The sequence below is a fragment of the Odontesthes bonariensis genome, chromosome 10, assembly GCF_027942865.1.
Source record: "Odontesthes bonariensis isolate fOdoBon6 chromosome 10, fOdoBon6.hap1, whole genome shotgun sequence".
NCBI lineage: Eukaryota > Metazoa > Chordata > Actinopteri > Atheriniformes > Atherinopsidae > Odontesthes > Odontesthes bonariensis.
Genome location: NC_134515.1, coordinates 29,174,488 through 29,197,299, shown reverse-complemented (window position 1 = coordinate 29,197,299; position 22,812 = coordinate 29,174,488). Strand labels below are relative to the sequence as shown.

Sequence of the window (22,812 nt, the reverse complement as noted above, 5' to 3'; positions counted from 1 at the left end):
ATGGACAGTAGGCTGGAATTAATGGGGCTTCTTGTTCTGCTGACAGCTGCTTCATCTATTGCTCAGAGCAGCAAGGACTTCACTGAAGCCATGGTAAGACAACCCAAAACCAAAGGAGCTGATAAACCATGACTTGAAACAATGTCAAGATATATGTCTCTGAATTGAAAAATGAAACATTTTGTTTTGCTTTTTTTTTTTTTCCCCTCCGGAACCAGGGACTGAAATGAAATCATATTTACAGATTCAACAGTACGCGGGATTATTACTAGTCCATGTTGATTAATAATGCTGATTGTAATTGTACGTCATATTAATAATAATGAGAAAAGATTTTCAAAGAGCTTAGTTTTTTTCCTTTCCCACTTCCAAGTCATTAAAAATCATATGCTCTTGCTTGTTTCTCAGATAGATTAATACTACTTTTGAGTGACACTGAACAGGATTACGTATCAGGGCAGTTGGAGAAAGTTTTCACAGGGTATAAGCTGGAACTCCAACTATTCTCATTGATGCCACCCAGAAAGATAGTGTTCACATCAGATCACCAAAGATAATTTGAATTAGCATTGAATAAAAAAGTTAAATTAGTTGAGGCATCAGTGTTGAATAAAGATCAATAAATCCTCCAAATATCTGTTAAATTGACTGCTCTTCCTTTAGGGATATTTGAGGAAGTATGGCTACCTGCACATCCCACTGAACAGTTTAGATCCAAACCATCCACCTGAGAAGATAGCTGAAGCGATGAGGTGACCAAATCTACTCCTTTTTCACAGCCCTCATTTATTATTTATACTTTGTTTGAATCGAATGTGATAATCTTTTCTCTGAATGTCAGAATCTTTCAGAAAGTGACCAACCTGCCAGTATCAGGAAGCCTGGATTCAGCCACAATGGCAATGATGAACAAACCTCGGTGTGGTCTCGAAGATTCTTTCAATAAGAACTCCCTTAAATATCGCATCATGGGTGAGTATCTTTATAACACGATACACATTTATTGGGCAATATTGTATATAAGAATGAAATTTAGTTGTAATTGAGCAGGTTACTGGCGTAAGAAGATGCTGACATACCGCATTTACAATTATACTCCTGACCTGGGTCAGGGAATGACCCGTCAGGCCATCCAGAATGCTTTTAAGTATTGGAGTGACGTGTCGGTTTTAAAGTTCAGGGAGGTGCAAGATGGACGAGCAGACATCAAAATCTCCTTTCACAGAAAAGACAAGTCATGCCCGGTGCCCTTTGATGGTCGAGGTAGGATAAATATACAATCCTTCATGGATATCTTGAGTAAGATATAAAATTTTTTTTGATAAAAGTGATATTCTTGCCATGTCTTCAGGCCGTGTTTTAGCCCATGCTGATGCTCCTGAGTCAGGCATTATACACTTTGACGAGGATGAACTGTGGACAGAGGGCAAGAGCTCTGGCTCCAATCTGAGGATTGTGGCAGCTCATGAGATCGGTCATGCTCTTGGCCTGGGACACTCACAATACTACAGCGCACTGATGGGACCCATATACAACGGATACCGCTCTGACTTCAAGCTACATTCAGATGACATACAAGGGATTCAGGCTTTATACGGTAATAATAGAATATTGTTATTAGGGATATGAATTCTCTTTGAAGTGCTTTTCATGCAATGTGCAGTAGTGTCCCTTTTCAGGAAAGCCAGAGAAGAGTCTTCCATCCAAAAATGCTCAGAAGCCAGTGCCACGAGGAGTTATCCCAGATCCTTGCAAAACCTCTCTGGATGCAGTTATGTTAGGTATAGAGGCTCAGAAACTATCAGATTAAAATATAGATTGGAAGATGAACATGGATTCTGTATGTTGTTGAAGAAAACACTCAGTACCCTCCCCCTTCAGGAAGATGTTTTTATAGGTACTTTTCCTCTTGCGTTGTGTAACTTCAGGTCCTTCGAGTAAGACTTATGTTTTCAGTGGACAGTACGTGTGGACGGTATCCAGCTCTGGCTACAACACTCCCATTGGGATTTCTTCACTGTGGAAGGAGCTGCCAGGGAGCCTCGGTGCTGCTGTTCATTCTCAGCGGACCGGCAAGTCCTACTTTCTGAAAGGTGGATTCATTGAATCGTTTAAAAATGTTCTTTTTACATTTCATTTTTATGTAAATGTGGCAAGTGTTCAGCACATGTCCTCTTACAGGAGACAAAGTGTGGAGATACACTGGCTTCAAACTAGACAGCGGCTATCCCAGACGCCTGGCCAACATCCCTGCAAATGTTGACTCAGCCCTTTACTTACCTAAAACCAAAAAACTGATCTTTTTCAAAGTAATGAAAATAAAGATGACATTTTAAAATTACACATTTTTGTGACTAAACTGTCACCTTCTGTTAAATAACTTTTTTTTTTTTTTTTTTTTTTTTAGGATTCTGGATACTGGCAGTGGGATGAAATTGGTCCAACGGACCTGCGTTCATATCCCAAATCTATCGGGCACCTCTTCAAAGGGGCCCCCACCAACGTTGATGCTGCTTTAACAGGGACTGATGGCCATGTGTACATGTTTAAAGGCAGCAAGCAATGGCGTGTAAACCAGCAGAAGCAAGCGGTAGAAAAGGAATATCCCCTCGACACCGCTGCACACTGGATGCAGTGTGATGACTAAGCCACCAGAGGTCACCAGGGATTCAACACAAACCTGATCTGCACAGTGATTTAGTTTAACTGAAGTAAAAAAAAAGAAGTGTGGGTGTGTGGGTCTGCCTCACTTATCTGTGAACTCACGTCATCGAACTTGTCTTGATAAAATCTATGAAACATTTTTGTTCTATTTTTAGAATTTCATGTATTACTGCACCTCCTCCACAGTAACAGAAATACTTAGGATGATCGAGGAGATTTAATCACTGTTCCTAGAAGTCAGTAGCAGCTGTCATTCATAATCAAACATATGACAAATGCTACGTATATACCCCTTTTTGCTTTTTGAAATTTGTTTTGTGTGGACTGTAGCTAACTACCATGTGTGACACCATGAGTCAGAATGTCAACTGGTGGATGTGTGCTGTATTCATTTTAGCATATTTATTTAGTTGTTCATGTGGATTGTATAAAATGTGTTTACTGTGAGTTCTTGTTCATCATCCAGTCAGAGACCTCGCTGCCTCAGCATGGTTGTAAATAAAGTCTTGGTTATTTCAAATAAACAAATCTAATGGAAGAAAATGTTTAACGATTATTCCTGTCTTACTTTTACCTGAGCAGGCATTTCACAGGGATAGAGGTGAAAACACCAGTGTGGTGGTACACGCAGGGTCTTTAAAGGAAAAGGATGAGCTAAAAATATGTAAACAAATGGATTTGCAAGCAAAACTAATGCAGGGGGGGTTCGTCAGTCATTAGGCTCCACTTGATGGATCATCCTGATGTTGTTAGAAGAATTTTCAGATGGCATAAACATAGACTTTTCTAATGATTAATGTAAATATGCTTTTCTGGAGGGACGCTGAAGGGAGCATGCACTTTTTGACTCACCATCCATTAAAGAATATATGCACCCTTAAAACGACACAGCAGCTTTTCAATATCCCAGTTGTCCTCTTGCAATGTTGAATTCATGAACTAACGCACACTCACGGCAGGACTGTCAGATTTTTTCTTGATGTCAGAAACCTTCAAACACTGGTGTTTAATGCGTTCAACATTTATTTTTTGGGTATTTTTTTGACAAAATGGGTGTCATCCTCATCATCAACTGACATTGCCAAGTCACCTATTTCAAAATTGTGCACAGTGAGGCCAGAACATTAAGGTGAAAGACAAAACACAGCACGTCACCATAGTTCACAAATCAGAAGGTCTTCACTCTGCCAGGCTCTTAAATAAGTGATTTAGGTTTTTCTTTTAGATGGATAAAACAAATTCAGTTCCAGCAGCAGTCTGAGCTTGACAAACCTATCCATCCCAGTTTTTTTAAATTATTATTATTATTTTTATATCATCACTGTAAAATTGCAATTGTGGAGAGCTAAACCATGACACTGACTGCTTATTTTGTGTGGAGTAAATAAAACACAAACATATATAAAATATCACAAATATAAAAAATCTTAAATGCCTAATTTTTATTCGTAAATTAACATTAACTTAAGACGACAACAAAAAAAAACCAACAGGCCATAAACCTGAACAGCAAATCAATGTTTTATTGGTTTATTGTTCAGAATCACACATTTCTTATATATATATATCCTGATAACAATTTCACTTCATGGTATAAATGTGTCCTTTTATGCTTTAATATCGGATTCGTTAATCTTTTTTTTTTTAATAGGAAACAATTACTGTAAAAAATTAACTCTATGAAACAATATGGTTTGTCTAAGAAAGATAATGAAAGTGTGAGATAAACTGTTGAGCCTGACGACTGTGGATGTTGTTGCATAGATTTTGTTTTGCAATCATTAAGGAGATGATCTCCAAAGAGGATTCTTCAAAGAGGATTGAAACCAGGAGTTGAAATGCTTGAACAGTTGTCAAGAGAACAATTCAAAATGAATATTTAATCACCAGGAATAGATTCCTAAGATAGTTTACAATTACTTGATGCTGTGTTTGCTCACACTGAAAAGATGGGGGAGGCAGCAGTTAGTGGCACCATGGAGCCCGTCTCAAAGTCAAAGTCAATTAGAGTGTGTGTGATGGTGCTGACGCTAGTGGTGGAGGAGCCTGTTCCCATCTGACGTTCCTTTAGGATCTGGAGATAACTCTGAAAGGCGGACAAGAGCAAGAAGCATTGTTATACAATACATTAAACTATTTTTTCATGAAATCAGAAACTTAAAAGACAATGTCAGGTACTGAGTGGTAAGCACATGCATCATGCTTGATACATTTTGATTTCAGGACTGACCGGTGCCAGGACGTCCCCAGCATAGCGCTTCAGGGGTGGAGGTCTCCGCCGACGGTAATGTTCAGGTCTTCTCGTTGACTCTTTACATTTGTGCTTCTTGCCATGTTTCTTCTGTTTTTTATGTGCAACTAGGAAAAAATGATTCACGGATGTACAGTGTCACAGACTGAGGTTTTGAGCTTTGGTAGAAATAACTGGTGCAGACTGAATGAAACTCACCCTCTGTGTGTGATACTCCTTTTGCAGTTAACCACCATTGCACCACCACACCTACAAGACTCAAAACAGGACAGATCCCAGTGACTGCCCAGTTAAACCAGCAGAGTGGCCGTGGGGCAACCTGACAAAACATATCATACACCTGATCTGGCAGCCTAAACGTCCCAAACAGGTAGTCCACACACAGCATCACAGCTGTTGCTCCAAAAACAGATGTGTAGATTATGCTGAATAGCTTCTGCCACTGAAGTGTGAACACAGCAATGATGATGCTGGCAGTCAGTATGGCAATGAGAGGCACCCACACTGGAGTAAGGCTGTGAAACTGTCCAATAATCAGCAGGATGAAGAGAGAGTGAAGGCCTCCCAGCTGCAGGCCGCTGAAGAGGAGTCCCAACGTGGAAACCAGCATGGTAGTCAGTCCACACAGCACACCCACACCCAGGCCGATGCCCACCTTTGTCTCTGGTGCCAGCTGGGCATTTAATGTAGGCTCATGGTGGTAAAACAGGAGCACAGCTGTAGAGCCAAACATGAAGCCTGAGAAGAACATGACCATCTTGAAGCAGCGATAACCTGTCAAAATATAACAAAGTTTGAATTTTCAAATCCATTTGAAAATGCATGTGTACAAATTCAACTTATCTGTAATATTTTAATAGGCCACATGGATTCTTTTAAGCACAAAATACTGCCCTGAAGTGAGACATATAAAACAAAGTGAGGCAATTCTCAGAATTTCTAAGTATGCCACATATGTATCAATGAATCTGTGTTTTTGCAGTTCTCCTTATGTTGACCATATTGAAGATTATGTCACTTCTGCGAAATAACAATGAAATCATCAAGATAAAACTACATACTAATATGTGGCTGTGGAGAAAAGAAAAAAGAGATAAAGAAGAAGTTTCTTTTGATTATTGTAATATTGTTTCAAATATTTGTTTTGAGTGTATGCAGTGTGACATGCATTTTAAAGTTTTATACTTTCTTGTGTCACATTAATAATAAATTGTTCCAAAGTCAGCTGAGAGTTATCATTTCTCCAGTGGGTCCTGGATCTGCCCTGGGGCCTCCTACTCCCATTGGAGGTCTCTGAAAGGCATTGTGACCAAATGACCGCCTCAACTGGCTCCAATCAAAGCGGAGGAGCAGCGACTCTACTTTGAGCACTCCTTGGATGACCGAATTCCTCACCCTATCCCTAAGGGTGAACCTGGCCACCATTTTGGTTGCTTGTATTTTTGATAAAAATCTCTTTTGGTCATATCCACAGCTCATGACCATAGATAGATGAAGGCTGCAACGTAGAGCAAGTAAATTGACAGCCTTGCCATTGTACTCAGCTCTCTCTTTATCGTGTCAGATTGGTACAACATCTGCATCACTGCAGGTGCTTCCCCAGTTTGCCTATCAATCTATGGCTCATTTCTAACCACACTTATGAACAAGACCCAGACTCAGTTTAACTTGAAGGCACTTGAGGCAGCAACTTAACCCCAACCTGGAATGGATAATCCATCTTCTGAAAGAAGACCATGGCCTCTTCTTGTTAAAGCCAGCAGGACTACACCATCTGCAAAAAGCAAATATGCAATCCCAAGCTGACTGAAACCCTGGAAACCCTTGGGCCCTTTGTTGTGATCCCCCTATAGTTGGAGCACATCCTCTTTTTAAAAACAGGGATCACAATCCCAGTCTTCCAGTCCAGAGGCATTGTCCCAGACCTCTGTGCAATGTCGTACAGTAGTGTCAGTCAGGATAGCCCAACAACATCCAGGGTCATCGGAAACTCAGGGTGGTTCTCCACTTCTGAGGCTTCACAGAGTTGTTTATCTACCTCAGCAACTTCAGCCTCTGTGATTGGCAATACCCCACCTCACCCCCCTCACTCCCCTGCCTCTACTTACATCGTGGAAGGCATATCAGTTAGGTTGAAAGAATCCTCAAAGTATCCTTTCAGTTGCTAGACAACATCCCCAGTTGTAGTCAGCAACTGCTTAACTGTTAACTGCTTCCCCTGCTTGATTGTTTGCCAGAATATCTTTGAAGCCAACCAAAATAAATTTCCCATAGCTTCACAAAACTTCAGCAACTGCCCCAGACACATTCTGCATGGCCTGTCAGTACCTGCCCAGTAGCTTCCCACAAACTAAGGCACCTACGAGCTAACCAAGCTTGGTAGGACTTCTTCAGTCTGTTGGCTTCATTCACCTCATGTGTGCACCATCAGGTTCACCAGTTGCCAGCATGACAAGCACCAACCACCACCTCCTCCATAGAAATAGGTCTGACCACAAGGCTCTCCCTTACCTGTGTGAGCTATTTAGGCCCCATGAATTTTCTATCAACAGTAAAGGTATTTGAAACGCACTTCATTTGGCCTTTCATCCTGCACAGGGGCAAGCTTCCCCAACAACAAAGCTCCTGGGATCCCTGGGGCATTGAAACTCCTCCACTGCAATAAGGTGAAGATTCATATTCTACACAGTGTACCAACATATAAATGTTTTATATCTTTTTAACATGAAAAACTGAATTAATGTATAACAAATCCAATAAAAAAAAAAGTTGGTCCACACAACAACGAACCTAAGCAAAAAAACAACAACTCTTTGCCTGCACCTTACAGTTATTTATCTTCACATTCACAATGATTTACATTCACGATATTCATCACAGGCAACACTTGTCCTCTAATAGACTTTGGCAGCTTGTGTGTTTGCATATTATCACGTTTTAGGAAGGAGGTCATGATTATTGAGTTTTTCTCCACATATTCCCTCAGTGAAAGCAGATGGGCAAATAATACTGCATTTCTTTTTCAGAACTCCATAATTCTAGGCTCATAGAATACAAAATGATTGCATCAATGCTGTCAGGTTTCAAACCATGTCAGTCAGTGTAACAGGTGGTACTTCATATATGCTGCCTCTGTCAAATTCAGGCACAGAACTAGCCATCTGCCCCTCCAGCTTTGGGCTTATCCACACTAAACCCCTGGCAGCCTTCAGACACCTGCCTCTGAGGATTTAAGGAATCAGGTGAGCTGATGAAACATTAAAAACAGTTGGTGTTGTTAACACAATGACATGGAAGCAAGCTTGCAAAATATTGGCATCAAATGTGTTTTTGAGTACATACCAAAAAAGCAGTAGATGAGGCCGAATGAAAGGCAAACATAGCAGACAATAGATGGGATGACTTCATATTGTATATTAATCTCAAGAGTACATATGTCCACCTCAGTTAAGCCAGCTCCAGGCTCCTCTGTAATATAGAGTGAAGTGTCTGCCATCTTGGAGGATTATTGCCTTTTTTGCTGTGCAGCTGCTTTGAATTTGCTCTGTTCATTGAAGGAGGAAAACTGGAACATCCTGCAGATGGGGTCTAGAGAAAGAGGAAGCTCCTAAATCAAGAGCATGCACCAAAATGTTTCCTGTTGTGCACCTGCAATAAAAAAAGACAGATTTTAGCTTTCATGGGCCAAACATAGGTCCAGTTCTATCTCTGACCAAGGCTGCTGACTTGAGAGTTATCAATCATCGATTGTTTCTGTCCTGGAAATATACCATTTCTAATTTGAAATTTCAACATGATTTCAAATGACATATTCATTGACAAAAAAAAGAGAAAAAAAAATATAACAGGATATGTCTCTTTCCCATGCGAACCACAGAAGGAAACCAGGGATCCCCTCCAAGTTTCTGTTTTGTTCAAGAACAGGATGCAGATGAGGAAATGACCCGGTGACTTTGTGCCATCGCATTGTTCAGGGCATGTGGATTTGTACTCTGTTTGCTAAATGATATAATGAAAACAAACACCTGGACAGTAAAACAAGAACAAGAATGGAAGTTCCCAGGACTTTTAATTAAGCTTAAAAAAGCAATAACTCATCCAAACAAATGAACTTCTGATATTAAAATTCAACAACGAGAAAACTGCAAATTTTGTGAAAAAGAAAAGGAAAATCTAGAACACCTGTTTTTCTCATTTTCTTCAACAAAAACAAAAATGTTGAATTTGTGATTAACATTACTTTTATTTGGAAACCCTACTCTTTCTTATCCACTGGAAGAACAAGCTAAGACTTTTCAGTAGATAGTTCAAACTTTTCAAAGATAAGGACATTTTGAAGCTGTTATGTTTGTTAGAAAAGTTTAATATGGGACAGCCCTTTTTTCTTTTAAGATATAATCAATTTACATATAAATCTGCTCAACTTGTCAAATATCGTTTTTTGTGTGAGACATGTGAGACATGAAGTGGCTTGGGTTGTAATATTGTAAACAAAGAAGGAGGGAACAAAACAGGAAGACGAGAGAAATGATCTTGAAAAACTTGCATTTGACACATTATTTCAGGACTTAATATTTGCTTTAAGATATGTTTAATTATCATGCAAGTAACTGTACTTACAACTGGTAAAGAACCAATAATAATAGGTAATTATTTCTCAACCTGAACCTTCAACTATCATGACTAAAGTTAACAAAGTGTTAGGTTCCATGGCTTTGAACTGTATACTACAAGTATAAAGCAGAGGACAGTTGCTGTCTTCAGGTATTGCACAAATACAGTTGTAAAATATACTTTAAGTACACTAAAGTGAATGTGCTTAGTTACTTTTCCCCACTTGGAAGCTTCTTTGTGTTACTATTGCCATAAACTAAAATACAAAAAAATACATCTTTTTATCTTAAGTGACTAAACATTTTCATCTATGTGGAGGCATGAATCACATTTACAGACTCATCTTATCTTGGCTGATAGTGCAACAGTTTCTCTGCGGTCTGCCTTACTGCAAAGACATTCTAAGCTGTTCAGGCAGATCCTACGATCAGCAAATGGAATTAAAGGAGCTTTAGCAGATGAGTGATCCTCCTCTCAACTGTGCATTCTCTTGCACAGGTAAGTGTAAAACAAAAAAAACTTTCCAACAGTTAAACATTTGTGATGAAATAGAATAAATCCCAGCTATGAAACAGGTTAAATGATTCATTTTCTATTAGTTTGTAAATGTTTAGAGAAATGGAAATAATTATTTCTGTAACTTCTTTCTTTCAGCTACAATAATAAAGATAGAAATAATTACACGGGAAACATAAAAATGCCTACAATGAAAATATGAAAAGAAGAATCATATTTCTTTAGCCTACCTGCAATGACTCATATCTTTCTGTAACTGCGAACTTTACGAGAGAAACAAAATGTCTTCATTGATTAGTCAAATTCCAGTAAATCCAACAGGGAGCTTGGAGTCTGGAGTTAAATGTCTGGTTTCCCTCTGAGAACTGTGTGTTAGACACAGCGTCCAACCACTAAATCCCTCATCTGTGCTTGTGAACAGCTGATGCCTGACGCCTGAGAGAGAGGCCATCTGCCCCTAACGTCACTATGAGGCAGCTTCCAAGTCCAAGGCCGAGCCAGCTAGGAGTTCAACTCTCACTGTCCATAATCCTATTGGAGCCTTGTCTCTGCCCCTTTATTGGTTCTTTTTCACTCAGTGCAACTTTGAATTAAAATTAAAATCAGCCTGAGATAAAAGGATATTACTTTGGACCCAGATTTGACTTAATTCTTTTGGGACCAAAGTTTCCCGGCAGAATCTGTTTTCAATCCCATTTAAACTGGATAGCCTATACAAGGATTAATAATATGTACATGTGTTTTAGCCTTTCTATTGGCTTGGATTTAGTGTTGGAGGGATTTTTGATTTAATACAATTAAATTTTTTGTCACAACGTTAAAGGTCCTAAACAGAAAAATCATACTGATCCCCAAACTAGGGGGACGAGGACTATGAGGCTGACCTTTCCGATCAGGAACAAAATGTCATAGTTAATGGATGGGTTGTCATTACATTAGGCAGGTGATCTACTGATTTCTATGAGAATGCCATTCTCATTAGCCTCGGGGGAACAGTGTTGTGTTTTAGCGCGAACGTAAACGTTTGCAGAACTAAGACTGCACAATTGCTAAACGCTAGGCTGTGTTCCAAATGTCTACTTATTGACTATTTAGTCTGTTATGTAGAGAGTCAGCCATTTTGTAGCGCTGTTCAAAATTTCAACCGAAACCTTTTTTTCTACTATATGGTGCACTATAAATTTGCTCCATGGGACACCAAAAGTAGCGTACAGAAGCTGTAAACTAATCTGATGACATGGACCATCATGCACTGTGGCCTGGAGCCAAGAACTATGCAGAAATATAAGGTGCATTTGGACACACATTTGGCTGCTTGTGGCAGACTTTATATGCCGACAAGAGCTGCCAGCGATGTAATGTGAGATGGATTACATACAGGCTTTCCTCTTTGGAAAAGTGAAAGGGTCTTTCACTCAGTCCCTGTAGATGTGAAACGAGTGAAGAATTGACAATTATAGTGTTTATTTCCCACCTCAAATGTGTTCATAGACAGATTGAGGTGAAATATGCAATGGATTGGGAAGAAGCAGACAACTAATGCTCTAATTGGCTCAGCCGACTACGTGTGTGGGGACTGACTGTGTCTCAAACGCAACTGGCTCAAAGCAAACTTGTGAGGAAATAGCAAAATAAATATAAAAGGGAAATTGGAAAAGTAATAAGTAAAAGTAAAAACAAATGAGTCACAAAAAAGAAAAACGTATGTGCCCAACACAACTTATATAACAGTAAAACATATGTATAACAATTAAACTATTGCTTTGTTCGTGTCATGCTCATCTCTGCTGATAAAAAGCTTTTAAACTCTGCAGTTTTCATTCTGAAAAGGCATGGAACATGGAACACTCGTTCCACTATGTTGCATTAAAACTGCAGTTCTGAGGAGCAGAAATATCAATGGCTTGGCTCTAAACATTCTGGACAAGGCCCGTTGAAATGCAGCTCAAAGAACTGACGGAACAGATTCTGAGATTTGGAGCTGTACACAAAGCCGCTTTGTTCATTGTTGCTGCAGAGATGAACAAAAAAAATCGGAACGGAATACGTCCTCAATCCATTCTGAGTGCATTTATTTGCGTATGCAGTGCTGTCCACTTGGGATCAGATCAAATCTGAACAAGGCAAAAACTCCTTCAGAAGACAGTGTCAAATGAATCCGCATTTTACATTTGTATCAATTAAATATCTGTGAATCTTTACAACCATAGGGTGAATTTTTTCCCACTTATTTGTTCCTTTTTTATGTAAAACAATTCTCTATTCAGTAATGTGGTATTCTACTCTGAAAGAAAATTACTGGAACAGAAAAGAATGAGTGATGTCAAGGCTGTGAATTTCATATAGAAGTATTTTAGGCATCTAAACAGAACTTATTTATGAGCAGCACACTAATATAATACTCTGCAGCAGTGGCGGCTGCTGACTTTTAAAACAGGGGAAGCCCATATTACGCCATTGTGACAAAACTACTAGCTGACACGACAAACAAATGCACAACAGGAATATGATTGACAAAACTTCTAAAAAACAAGGATGTGTTTCTTATTTACAATGTAATATTTACAAAAGTGTATGTGTGTGAGTATGGAAATGGAAACGGTGGGAAATGAGTGAAACTCCAACAGCATTTTCACAGACAACCAGTCTCTTTCGTATCCGCTTTGGGACTGAAGTTCCAGCGTGCTTCTCCCCACTTAAAAATTCGGCCGCCACAACATCTCTCATGATGGACAAACACTTACTCCAATCATCACGACACAGCCCCTCATATTGACACGCCCACGTCTAATCTACCCCCAGAGACGCCGAGCAGCCTCGGAAGTGATGAGTTTTTGACGATTTAGCCAATGATGACCTGGAATTGTAGAAAAAAACTTGACTCTCCCGCCCCCTCCTTGAAGCCGGGCAGCCCTCGGCTCGGAAGCCTGGCTGTTAGTGGCGGCTTCATAACATGATTTCCTCAGTGAACGGCGGCGATTTGAGAACAAATCACTTCATTAAGCTACAGGACAACATGTTGTAGTTATGAAAGTAAATGCAGTATTGGGCATATCTTGTGTTTTGTGAATAACTGTTTTATCGTCAATTTAACATTGAAGATGTAGCAATTTCGCCAGAGAATGGGAGAGGCTGTCCGGCTTCCCGTGTTGTCTCTGAATAGTGTGACTGTCTTATGGCACAAACATCAAATATCAGGGGGAAAGGAGCAGATTAATAATGACATGTTATTGTATACCTCCTGGTACACTGAGCTGCAATAAGCTTGACCCAGGCATTAAAATTGTATTGTCTAGCAGAATTAAGTTCCGCTTGTTTGAGACATAATAAAGAGTGCAAGCCTTTGTACTCTTTCATCAGTCAAATATGGCTTTCCGTTCTCTATCTTAGCAGATAAAAGGACAGCATGCTTTTTAAAGTTAAGGAATCAAATGAAAACAAGTGCGTTGTGATAAAATGTGGAGGGTCTCTTTATTTTCGGCCATTCAATCTCAGTTCTAGAAACTGCATCATCCCTCTGCTGCTGAATCTATCAAGTGTTTTGGTTGCGGCTGAAATACTTCAGAAACTGTTGCCATGACATTATGTTCAGATACAGTCTCCAAACACTGAATTTCATCAGTTATTATTTTTCTCTTATTATTTTGCTTGAGAGAAAAAAAACGAAGTCAGGACTCTATGTAAAATGTAAATAAAAACAAAGTGCAATGATTTACATATCTCTTAAACCAATGTTTTAGTCACAGTGGAACTAAAATCAACAGTTTTTAGATATGAATACATTGCAAAAAAGCACCACACATGGAGAAATTATCCCGCATTCGCTGTACCTTGTAAGTTGGAGGTCAAAACTCTTTTGCTAGTCCCTTTGCTTTGGTATTAAGAATAAATTCTCATGACTTGTTACATTGCCCAATGAACCTCTAATGTTTTTTTATATATCCACTTGAAGACTTTATTCAATTTTCTCCCAGCATGAAGCTAGCGATTCCAATTTTTCAGTTATGATTAGATTCACCATCAGCAGCACTGACATCATTAAAATGACTTTGTTCAATTTTAGCCTCTAAAAACTTGCAACACAGGGACAGAAAGACAGTGAAGCCCGGAATTTGAGCCTATATGCGACAAAGGAAATGCTTGGACTGGAGTCTCAACCTGCTGACTGGTGTATATATATATGTATATATTTTGCATTGCAGTGTTTTAACAAACTGGGCCAGTTCAGTGGATGGCTTGCAACCAGATTATGCCACAAACAGTGATAAGTACCAACTGGCAGGACTGCTGTCAGGGAAACATAAGCATTGAAGACTTGAATTGGCAGTAATTTTTGTTAAATCAGTTGTTGCTAAATCAGTTTGGTGTTGGGTTGTCTGACTTCTGTTTGCTCAGTGCGCTGGTTTGAGTTCTCAGGCTATAAACCGTATGCTCTCTCATATGAAAATAATGTAATCTGAGGGTTATTGAATACAATCCATCTCAAAAGAAACTGACTCTGGCAATGAGAAGTGTGGATTGGAGTTGGTGGGCTACTCGACGCTCTAAAGCTGTCACCATGTGTGGCTTGAGGAAAAAGAGAACAGGATCTAAAAGCTTGAAGAAACAAACTTTATCAAAATCAAAACAAAAAACATGTGGGTCGGCAGCACTGAAACTACAATAAATGTTCGATAAATATTCTGCAAAAAGAGCTTTAGATACCTCGTCTAATGCAATCTTATCACACTGTTACAGAAAAGTTTATGTCATATGTATTATGTATGCCATATGAGAGGTAATACAGAATATTACTTTATTATCAAAGTTCTTAACCAAATAAAGGAAAGAAAAATTTTAGAGTGTCACAAGCTGCTCACGCTTGCCCTCTCGTCTAAATGTTTATGCACATTAAACACAGTTACGACTGGATGAAAATAATGCGCGTTGCTATAAAAGTTGTGTCCGCAGGGAAGTGTTGGACAGAATGATCTCCTTTATCTCATAAAGAATGATAGCGAAGCAGATACTAAAGGAGATACTTAAGAAAGCATTGGAGTTTCTTTCCTTTCTTTGCCCATCACTGGCATTTCATTAAGACCTCAAGAAATTGTGGCAGCTTGTTAAAAAAAAGAGAATAATGTGTCTCCTTCAAGGTACTTCATTCTGGAAAACGTACAGCATCGCAATAAACCTCAAATGATAGTAAACATTGAGAGGATGAAAAGGAAAATCCTGTCCTCCAGGAACTTATAAAATTTGAATTTATAGCACATAAATGATGTTGCTGTTGCTCCCTGAAACATGAAAACATACAATGAATCGATTCATGGGAACTCACTGTGTGTCATTCTTTATGAGGTGTGATTGCAGTGTGGGAAGTATCGATCCCAGCTGACTATTTCACGTTTCTAATTGAACTGTGCCTTTCACTTGATTGGTTTTAAGACCCATTATGAGAAGGTCATATTGATTCTATGAGTTTTGAAAGAAAAAAAACGTTCCCCGGTGAGAGAATAAATTGCACTGAATGTATCTATGAAGGGACTGAAGACCTGCCCAGGGTGTACCCACCTCTCGCTTAACAGCGGCTGGGATGTATTCCAGTCCCGAGACCATGAATAGGACGTATCAGGCATGGAAAATGAAAGAATAGATGAATACCTATGAAGTGTTGCATGGCATTATTTTTTTTACAAAAATGTGTGTTTTAAGCAGTGCAAATATATTTTTTGTATACATTTTCTTTTACGTTTTATCTGATTCTAGACTCACATGGTATAACCAACAAAGTTCTTTGTTAACTTTAATGATGTCCGTGAGAGAACTGGAGCATTTAAAAGAGTGTGAGCAAAACATCTGTGACAATCGTATTGATTTAAAACCAGAAGGCCATAGAAAAGTTCAAAGTACACCACTGTGATAACAACTTGTCAATACAGTACTGTTTGCTGTGGCTGGGCAAAGTGAGGTTGACCGCTGTGCAAATCTGCTGAGCCGCTCACTCACTTGTGATAATTTTCCATGTTAAATTCTATATCCAAATATTCATAAAACATCTTCTGACATCTTGAGGACATGATATGCTGAAATGCATTATTCTCAAAAGGAGATCAGTTACAGAGCCTGCCTGGCAAGTATCAACTCGTGTTCAGTTTTTTTTTATTTGCTCCTTTTCAAAAACCACCGATATGCCTCATTTTACTGTTGCTACTTGCCTGGATGAAAGTTTTAACTTCTTGTGTCACATCTGTAACTCAGAAAGGGAGGAAATACAGATGATACATTGTGTAGATTTTGTGTATATGTCCAGTGTATTGAGAATAACAGACTTGTGTGTTTGTATAAACGCATATGATATAATAGATACAACACATTGAAGGTTTTATGATGGTTATATGTGGCTCAGTAAGTTCACAGCAATAAGGTGAGGGTTAGCAGTTTGAACAGTAACTGTGGGAGCATGGTATCGGAGCATGAGTGGCACAGGAAGTCATGATATGTGTTATTGCTGCATATTCTTTGTTTCCAATGGATTGACACCCTGACATTAAACCAGCCTGACATTTAGCAACATGCAAACAACTATCTTGTGAGTTTGCAGAGTACTCGTGGATGAATAAAGAGAACTATCATCAAAAAAGTTTTTTACCAATGAAAACTGAGAAACGTGCCAAGTTTTGGAGTCTTTTTTTCTATGTGGGCTGGTTATACTGAAAGTTGTCTGTTTAGAATTCTGATACTGAGAAGCACAAATTTTGGACTGTATTTAACAGAAAAATGTGGAAAGACAAAAGTGGAATGACATTAAGTGAAAAGCGCAGGATCTGACTGAATCGCAGGCCTGCAACAGCAAGGACTTCGACGCCTTTTACACTCACCTGAGACAGCTTTTGCACTCCGTACCCTTTTCAATTCCTGCAGCAACAATTGTGTGTACATCCAACACTGTTTATTCATTTAAATTTATTCATACAAAACAAGAACAAAAGTTGTTCAAAGTGCTTTACGGTCAAATAACACATACAGCTAAAACAAAAACATAAACGTCAGACAATGCCGATACATGTCTCTGAATCCCAACATAGTCAGTCCCCTTACATGGAAATGTTGTCCATGTATAGAACACATTCTGTTTATTGTATCTATATATTCTCTACTTGAATAAAATATATTGCAAATAGGCTTAAAGCTAAACTGAGGCTTGTATACTTTTTACAGTTGGAGATTTATGATGAAAGAATTGGTGACAAGCTACAGCATCAGAATGAAAAATGAGTTCTCATGCAGATGCTTTTTGAGCTATATGATGTTAACATGGTTCAATAATATGCAGGAAGCTGGGCCTATTCTAACTGCTGCTGGGTGAGAGGCGGGGTGCACCCTGGCCAGACCACAACTCCAACTCCAACACTTATTTATGCAGATGAAATTTTTTGTATCACAAAACAAAAGCAAAACTTTGCATTCGAGGGTACTGGAGTAAAATGTCACATGTGCTCAAACCCATCTCCTGTGTTCCTGCCTCATGTTGTAAGAGAGTCCGCGCTGTACTTTGTGTTTTCAGTGAAGGAGCTTCTGGAGGAGATTAGAATGCGAGGCTTAATAGTCAAGAAAGAATAAGCAGTCTCTTCACTGCAGTATAATGGGTCCCCTGAATTCACACGAACAACTCTAGCTGCCCTTTGATTATTTGTGTTGATGCTGACAACACAAGAGCTCTTGACAGATGCAGTAGATGAATTATTCATTCTTGCAGATGAACAGCTCATTGTGTTTTTCCATTATCAAAAGGGATTAAATTATAAAATACTTGATGCTACCACCCATCTTCCTTGCTGTTACTTATTTTATGATTTATTCAAGCTTAGCCTCATTTAACATCCTGAGATGACTGATTATCCTCAAATCCTCCACTTGAGACTATTTATTTTTTGGTAAAGATAATGTGATTCAACAAAGAGCCAAAAAAAAAAATAAAATATATATATATATATCTCACTGATAAGGACATGACTGCAAAAACCTTTACTGAAAGCAACACTTTCAAATGAATGACACCGATCATAATTACACATTTATGATGGTTGGTTATCAGGAATTAACTCAAGTATAGAAATCAGACTGAAAACAGTATTAAAGCCCAAAATCTAACATTTATTTCAGCAAAAATAAAAAATACAAGACCAACATGGAGCAGGTAAAAATAAGATCCAAAGGCAGGCAGAGATCATGCCAGCAAAAAAAGCACTGAGTACAAAGAAAAGGCATAAAGGTTCTCAACAAGCAAATACAATCCACCCGAGGGCTACTCAAGTTTTGACAATCAATTCAAACTTGTGCAGTCTTGTTTTTTCCTACTTAAGACGATCTCAAAAATCGGGTTCATTTCTTTCAACTGCTGACTTACAGAAAGGTACGTTTTTAACTATTTTTGTCCACTGTAATGTGTTACACTCAGGTATCAGTGACATCTCTGCTTGTCATATCCAGTTGATTCAAAACAGTGCAGATAGACTCATCACAGAGTCCATCATCCCAGTGCTTGACTCCCTGCACTTGCTTCCTGTTAGATGTCATATTGATTTTAAAATCTTAACTGCTCACCCTCAAAGCCTTAAATGGCCTTTCCCCAAAATACATCTCAGACTTATGTTTCCTCTCGACCACTGAGATCTGCAGATACTTCCCAGCTAACTATTCGCAGATTCAGCTTGTTACAAAGGGAGATCAGGCCTTTTAAGTTAGCGCCCCATCTTATGGGACTCATTGTCCACTGAAATCAGACACAACAGATCTATAGCTACCTTCAAGTCCCTCCTTAAAACTTTCCTTCTCGAGAAGAGCCTGTGGCAACATCTGATACAATTTATTGTGTTTTCTGTGAACATCCATCCAACTCTAACTCACCTTATTCTTTTTTGTAAGAAACTTTGCAAAATTGTTAAGAAAAGTGCAAATAAACAAATAAAGCGTTTTTATTATTACTATTTTTTATTATTATAGCCGATATGAGCTGATTTTCCCACACACAGACACATTCAAAGTAACGTGTCTCATTGGGATGTGTGTTTCAGTTCTGCATCACATTTTTTTGCCTAACTTGGTTTTTCATCAACAAGAACAGCCAGGAGTGCATGCGGCCGACATGTGAAAGTATCTGGGCAACCTAACAAACCTCCTGCACAAAGCTTTTAATGCCTAAATAGTTCAACATTGTGTGAAGGTCGGAACAGTTTCTCAGGATTGGCAGAACAGGGTGGTGGAGGGGGGACCCGAGGATGGGTCCCAAACCCAGGGAAGAGGGGGTCCCCCAGGGTGTCCTGTTAGAGGTACTTCAAAAGTGTGGTGGATCATAATCCTCAGCTTGTGCAATTTAGTCTTTATACAACTGGAGTTAGAGTTTGGTTTGCATTGCTGACAGTAAGTCAGACTCATTCCCAGTGCACATTGGACTCTACCAGTGCTGCTCTTTGTTACAAATCTATTCAGAACTTTTATGGACAGAATTTCTGGGTGCAGTCAAGAGCCAAAGAGTTTCCAGTTCAGTTGGCTAAAGATCGTATCTTTTCTTTTCACTGATGATGTGGTCCTGTTTTCCCTTCTGATGGACTGGCTACTTGTTCAGACTGTAACCTTCCTCCTCCAGTATTAGACTTGTCCCTCCAGACAGATTAGATATATCTCTCAGCTGCCTTGGTATCCCTCCAGGAGAGCTGGAGGAGGTGGCAAAGGAGAAACAAGCCTGATCTCAGATCTTTTCCTCCACAGCCTGCTCCCAGATAAGTGGTAGAAAGTGGCTGGATGGATATAACTGATATAACTGCAAACACATCCATAATGCTTTCTGACTACACATCTGCGCAGCAGCTGCTCATTAAAGCCTTGAATGTATCTGGTGTAAATGCATGGTGGGTGATAGGCTTACTGCATAAGAGGTGTGAGCTTAAAATGTGGAGACTCAAGTTCACAGCACATACACCAGTATTGGCTACATAACATAAAGTAACATAAAAAATAAGGGATAAATATAAGAGTAACTTAACTGTTCTTTGAATTTTATTTATTCACTTTAAATATACATTTGTATTTTTGCAATAGCTGAGTGTTAGATGAGAAAATTGAAATCACTCCTGTCGTTAGACAGTCAGTTTGCAAACAAAATCCACATAGACTGAATAAAGAACTGCTCAGTGAAAAAATATGAACAACTGTTGGAAGTATATCAGTGACGTATTGGGTAAGATTTTCATGAATATCTGTTATCTGATTAAAACTGAACCAGTTGCTGGTGGCTAAGACTAATCAGTCATTTAGTGCATTTACTTAGGTCTAACATGTGTGGGATTGCAGCAGGCCAGCAGAGATTGAAAAGAATATTTGTGACTTTTCCTGGATATGTTGCACTTGCACACCGCTAATTTTTAACTCTCACAAGGGTTGCGTTTTCTAAGATGAGCTGCCTAACGTACTAGATTTTTGTCAGAGAAAAGGAAATTCTGAACGTCAGAATGCTATAAGCTTCAGAAACTGTGACACTGGGATCAGGATCTTCAGCTATGTATGAAAGCATTCTTTCTCCTTCCCAAACCTGGTTGCCCTCTAGTTGAAACCTCTTCATTTTTCAGTTAAATTTGAATTTCAAATCAGCCACTTCATAAATTTCTAAATGTTACGAAAGAATTGCACCTGCTGATGTTTCTGTATTTGTACGAGTATTTCAGTGAGACTTGTATGTCATTTATGTTGTTAGGCGTTGAGTATAAAATTACTGGGCACCAAACTGAAAAACAGTTCTCACCAGATAATGAACAACAAACTGTCTGTACTGACAAGTCTGTTCTGTCATAGGATGTGAATGAATAAAACAACAAGAGGGAAATTAACATAATATCTGCTTGATTGTCACTTTAAACTTGTTATGAATTGTTGTTGTTCATTTCGAAATAAGTGCCCTCCAAACATCACCTTACTGGTTATTTTCCACAGTCGACTGAATAAATCTTTGATTTGACATATCCATGTTCAGAAGTAGCAGTACTGAGCAGATTATCAAACAAACAAGACAAAGTTTTGTAACCTGTTACGAGTTGTTGCTTTAAAAGAGGGCATATCTCTTCAGAAAGGGGCTATTTGGAGTCATGCATTTAATGTTTCAAGACAATTTCCACCTTATTGAACTGGAAAAGCACAGGGTGGTGTTGAGATTTCAGGAATGATACACATGTACTGACATTTTTTTTATAAGAGGAATGTCTTTTTTTTTCTAAATAACATAAATTGTACAGAAAAAGACAACAGATGAGCTTGTTGTGACAGAAAACGAAAACTCTTTTATTATTTGACATTATTGAATGTGTACAGTACAATGTGTGCAGATGTGTACACATCTGCATATTATTGAACCATGTTAACATCTGCATGAGAACTCATTTTTCATTCTGATGCTGTAGCTTGTCACCAATTCTTTCGTCATAAATCTCCAACTGTAAAAAGTATACAAGCCTCAGTTTAGCTTTAAGCCTATTTGCAACATATTATATTCAAGTAGAGAATATATAGATACAATAAACAGAATGTGTTCTATACATGGACAACATTTCCATGTAAGGGGACTGAATATGTTGGGATTCAGAGACATATAACAATGCAGCACAAGACCAAGGAGACTACAGCAGATGACATGTCAGCCAGGACAGTTTTTAATACATGTCCTGTAGCTAAAACAGCAACTTTATTTTCATTCTCTAGATGTGCAGATGTTTTAAATTGGAGGTGTTCTATTATCAGTTGGAGTTTTCACGGTCATTAACTGCTGGCTGTCAAACTGAAAATCTAAAAATAGAAAGTCAGAATTCTATTTTGCTCGTTGCACTCTAAGTTTGAATGGCAGCTATCATTTACTATGTGTGAAAGCCCCAAAGAGCATGATAAAAAAAAAACAACTATGCTGTACTTAGGAAATACAGCAGAATTTGGTGAAAGCACTCACCAATATTTCCGTGCTTCCTTGATGTTTCCTGTTTACAATATCATAACAGACTCAAGAGAAAAGCTGTGGAGAGGAACTGCTTCTTTCACCTTAACCAGGTGGGGAAAAGAGGCTCAAACACCAGATGGTGGTTGTTGTGTAGTGTAAACAAAGCGATGATCAGACAGCGCTGAAAATCTTGTTGTCTGCACAAGGCTTAACCTGCACTTACGTGACATTTTGTACTTGTTCTACTTATTCTCTTGCCATTTAGACAGAGTCATTTGGATTAGGAGCAGGGTTTTTCCTACACTGAAGCTTGAATGTTTCCTCACATGTGCGTTGCTTTGAATAAAAGCGCCTGCTAAATGAATCATTTTAAATGACGAATTAAAATGCTGATGTGTAGCAGATTAACATTAGATAAACTCCTTAACATTGGATTAAAAAGCTAATTTAGTTTTGAGCTTTATGTTTATCAGTGAAAATCTATTCTGAATGAATTTGCCTACATTTTCATTCAAAAGCAATTTTCACATTTTTGTATCAGGTTCAACCATATTAATGTGACAGATATCAAGTATGATTAGATGGACAAATGAAGATGTTATAAAGCCTTATAAGGAGTTGTCTGAAGCCTGCCTGTGTGAGATACTGAAGAGTACACAATGTCTTACAGAGGACTGTATTCTTTCAGTTTAGAAGAAGCAGAAACCATTTCTTATGGATGAGCTTAGCTAACACCTACTCAGAGTGGGTCCACGGAGACGAATATTTGTCATCCAAAACAACTCAACTTGAAACATTTGACATCTTA

The 22,812-nt window shown here is 38.7% G+C and overlaps 2 protein-coding genes across 2 annotated transcripts; one reads left to right on the top strand and one right to left on the bottom strand.

Annotated features, from left to right (window-relative positions):
• Window positions 1–2,647, top strand: LOC142390363 (matrix metalloproteinase-19-like). Its single transcript, XM_075475776.1, has 9 exons — window positions 1–93; window positions 664–752; window positions 842–972; window positions 1,051–1,263; window positions 1,352–1,597; window positions 1,680–1,781; window positions 1,929–2,093; window positions 2,182–2,309; window positions 2,408–2,647. Exons 1-9 carry the CDS (start codon window positions 1–3, stop codon window positions 2,645–2,647), a joined length of 1,407 nt encoding a protein of 468 aa, XP_075331891.1.
• Window positions 2,648–4,163: 1,516 nt separating this feature from the next.
• On the bottom strand, window positions 4,164–10,440 carry LOC142390362 (transmembrane protein 198-like). The gene is made up of 5 exons (XM_075475774.1): window positions 10,276–10,440; window positions 8,258–8,563; window positions 5,114–5,689; window positions 4,895–5,022; window positions 4,164–4,750 (listed from the first exon to the last, which is right to left on the bottom strand). Exons 2-5 carry the CDS (start codon window positions 8,409–8,411, stop codon window positions 4,601–4,603), a joined length of 1,008 nt encoding a protein of 335 aa, XP_075331889.1. The 5' UTR covers window positions 8,412–8,563; window positions 10,276–10,440; the 3' UTR covers window positions 4,164–4,600.
• Window positions 10,441–22,812: the final 12,372 nt, after the last annotated feature.

Coding starts and splice junctions, on each gene's coding strand:
- LOC142390363 (XM_075475776.1), top strand. CDS start 1: ATGGACAGTAGGCTGGAATTAATGGGGCTTCTTGTTCTGCTGACAGCT. Junction 1,264..1,351: donor GGTGCCCTTTGATGGTCGAG/GTAGGATAAATA, acceptor CCATGTCTTCAG/GCCGTGTTTTAGCCCATGCT. Junction 1,782..1,928: donor TCTGGATGCAGTTATGTTAG/GTATAGAGGCTC, acceptor GTGTAACTTCAG/GTCCTTCGAGTAAGACTTAT.
- LOC142390362 (XM_075475774.1), bottom strand. CDS start 8,411: ATGGCAGACACTTCACTCTATATTACAGAGGAGCCTGGAGCTGGCTTA. Junction 5,690..8,257: donor CCTCATCTACTGCTTTTTTG/GTATGTACTCAA, acceptor ATATTTTGACAG/GTTATCGCTGCTTCAAGATG. Junction 4,751..4,894: donor CTGGGGACGTCCTGGCACCG/GTCAGTCCTGAA, acceptor TCCGCCTTTCAG/AGTTATCTCCAGATCCTAAA.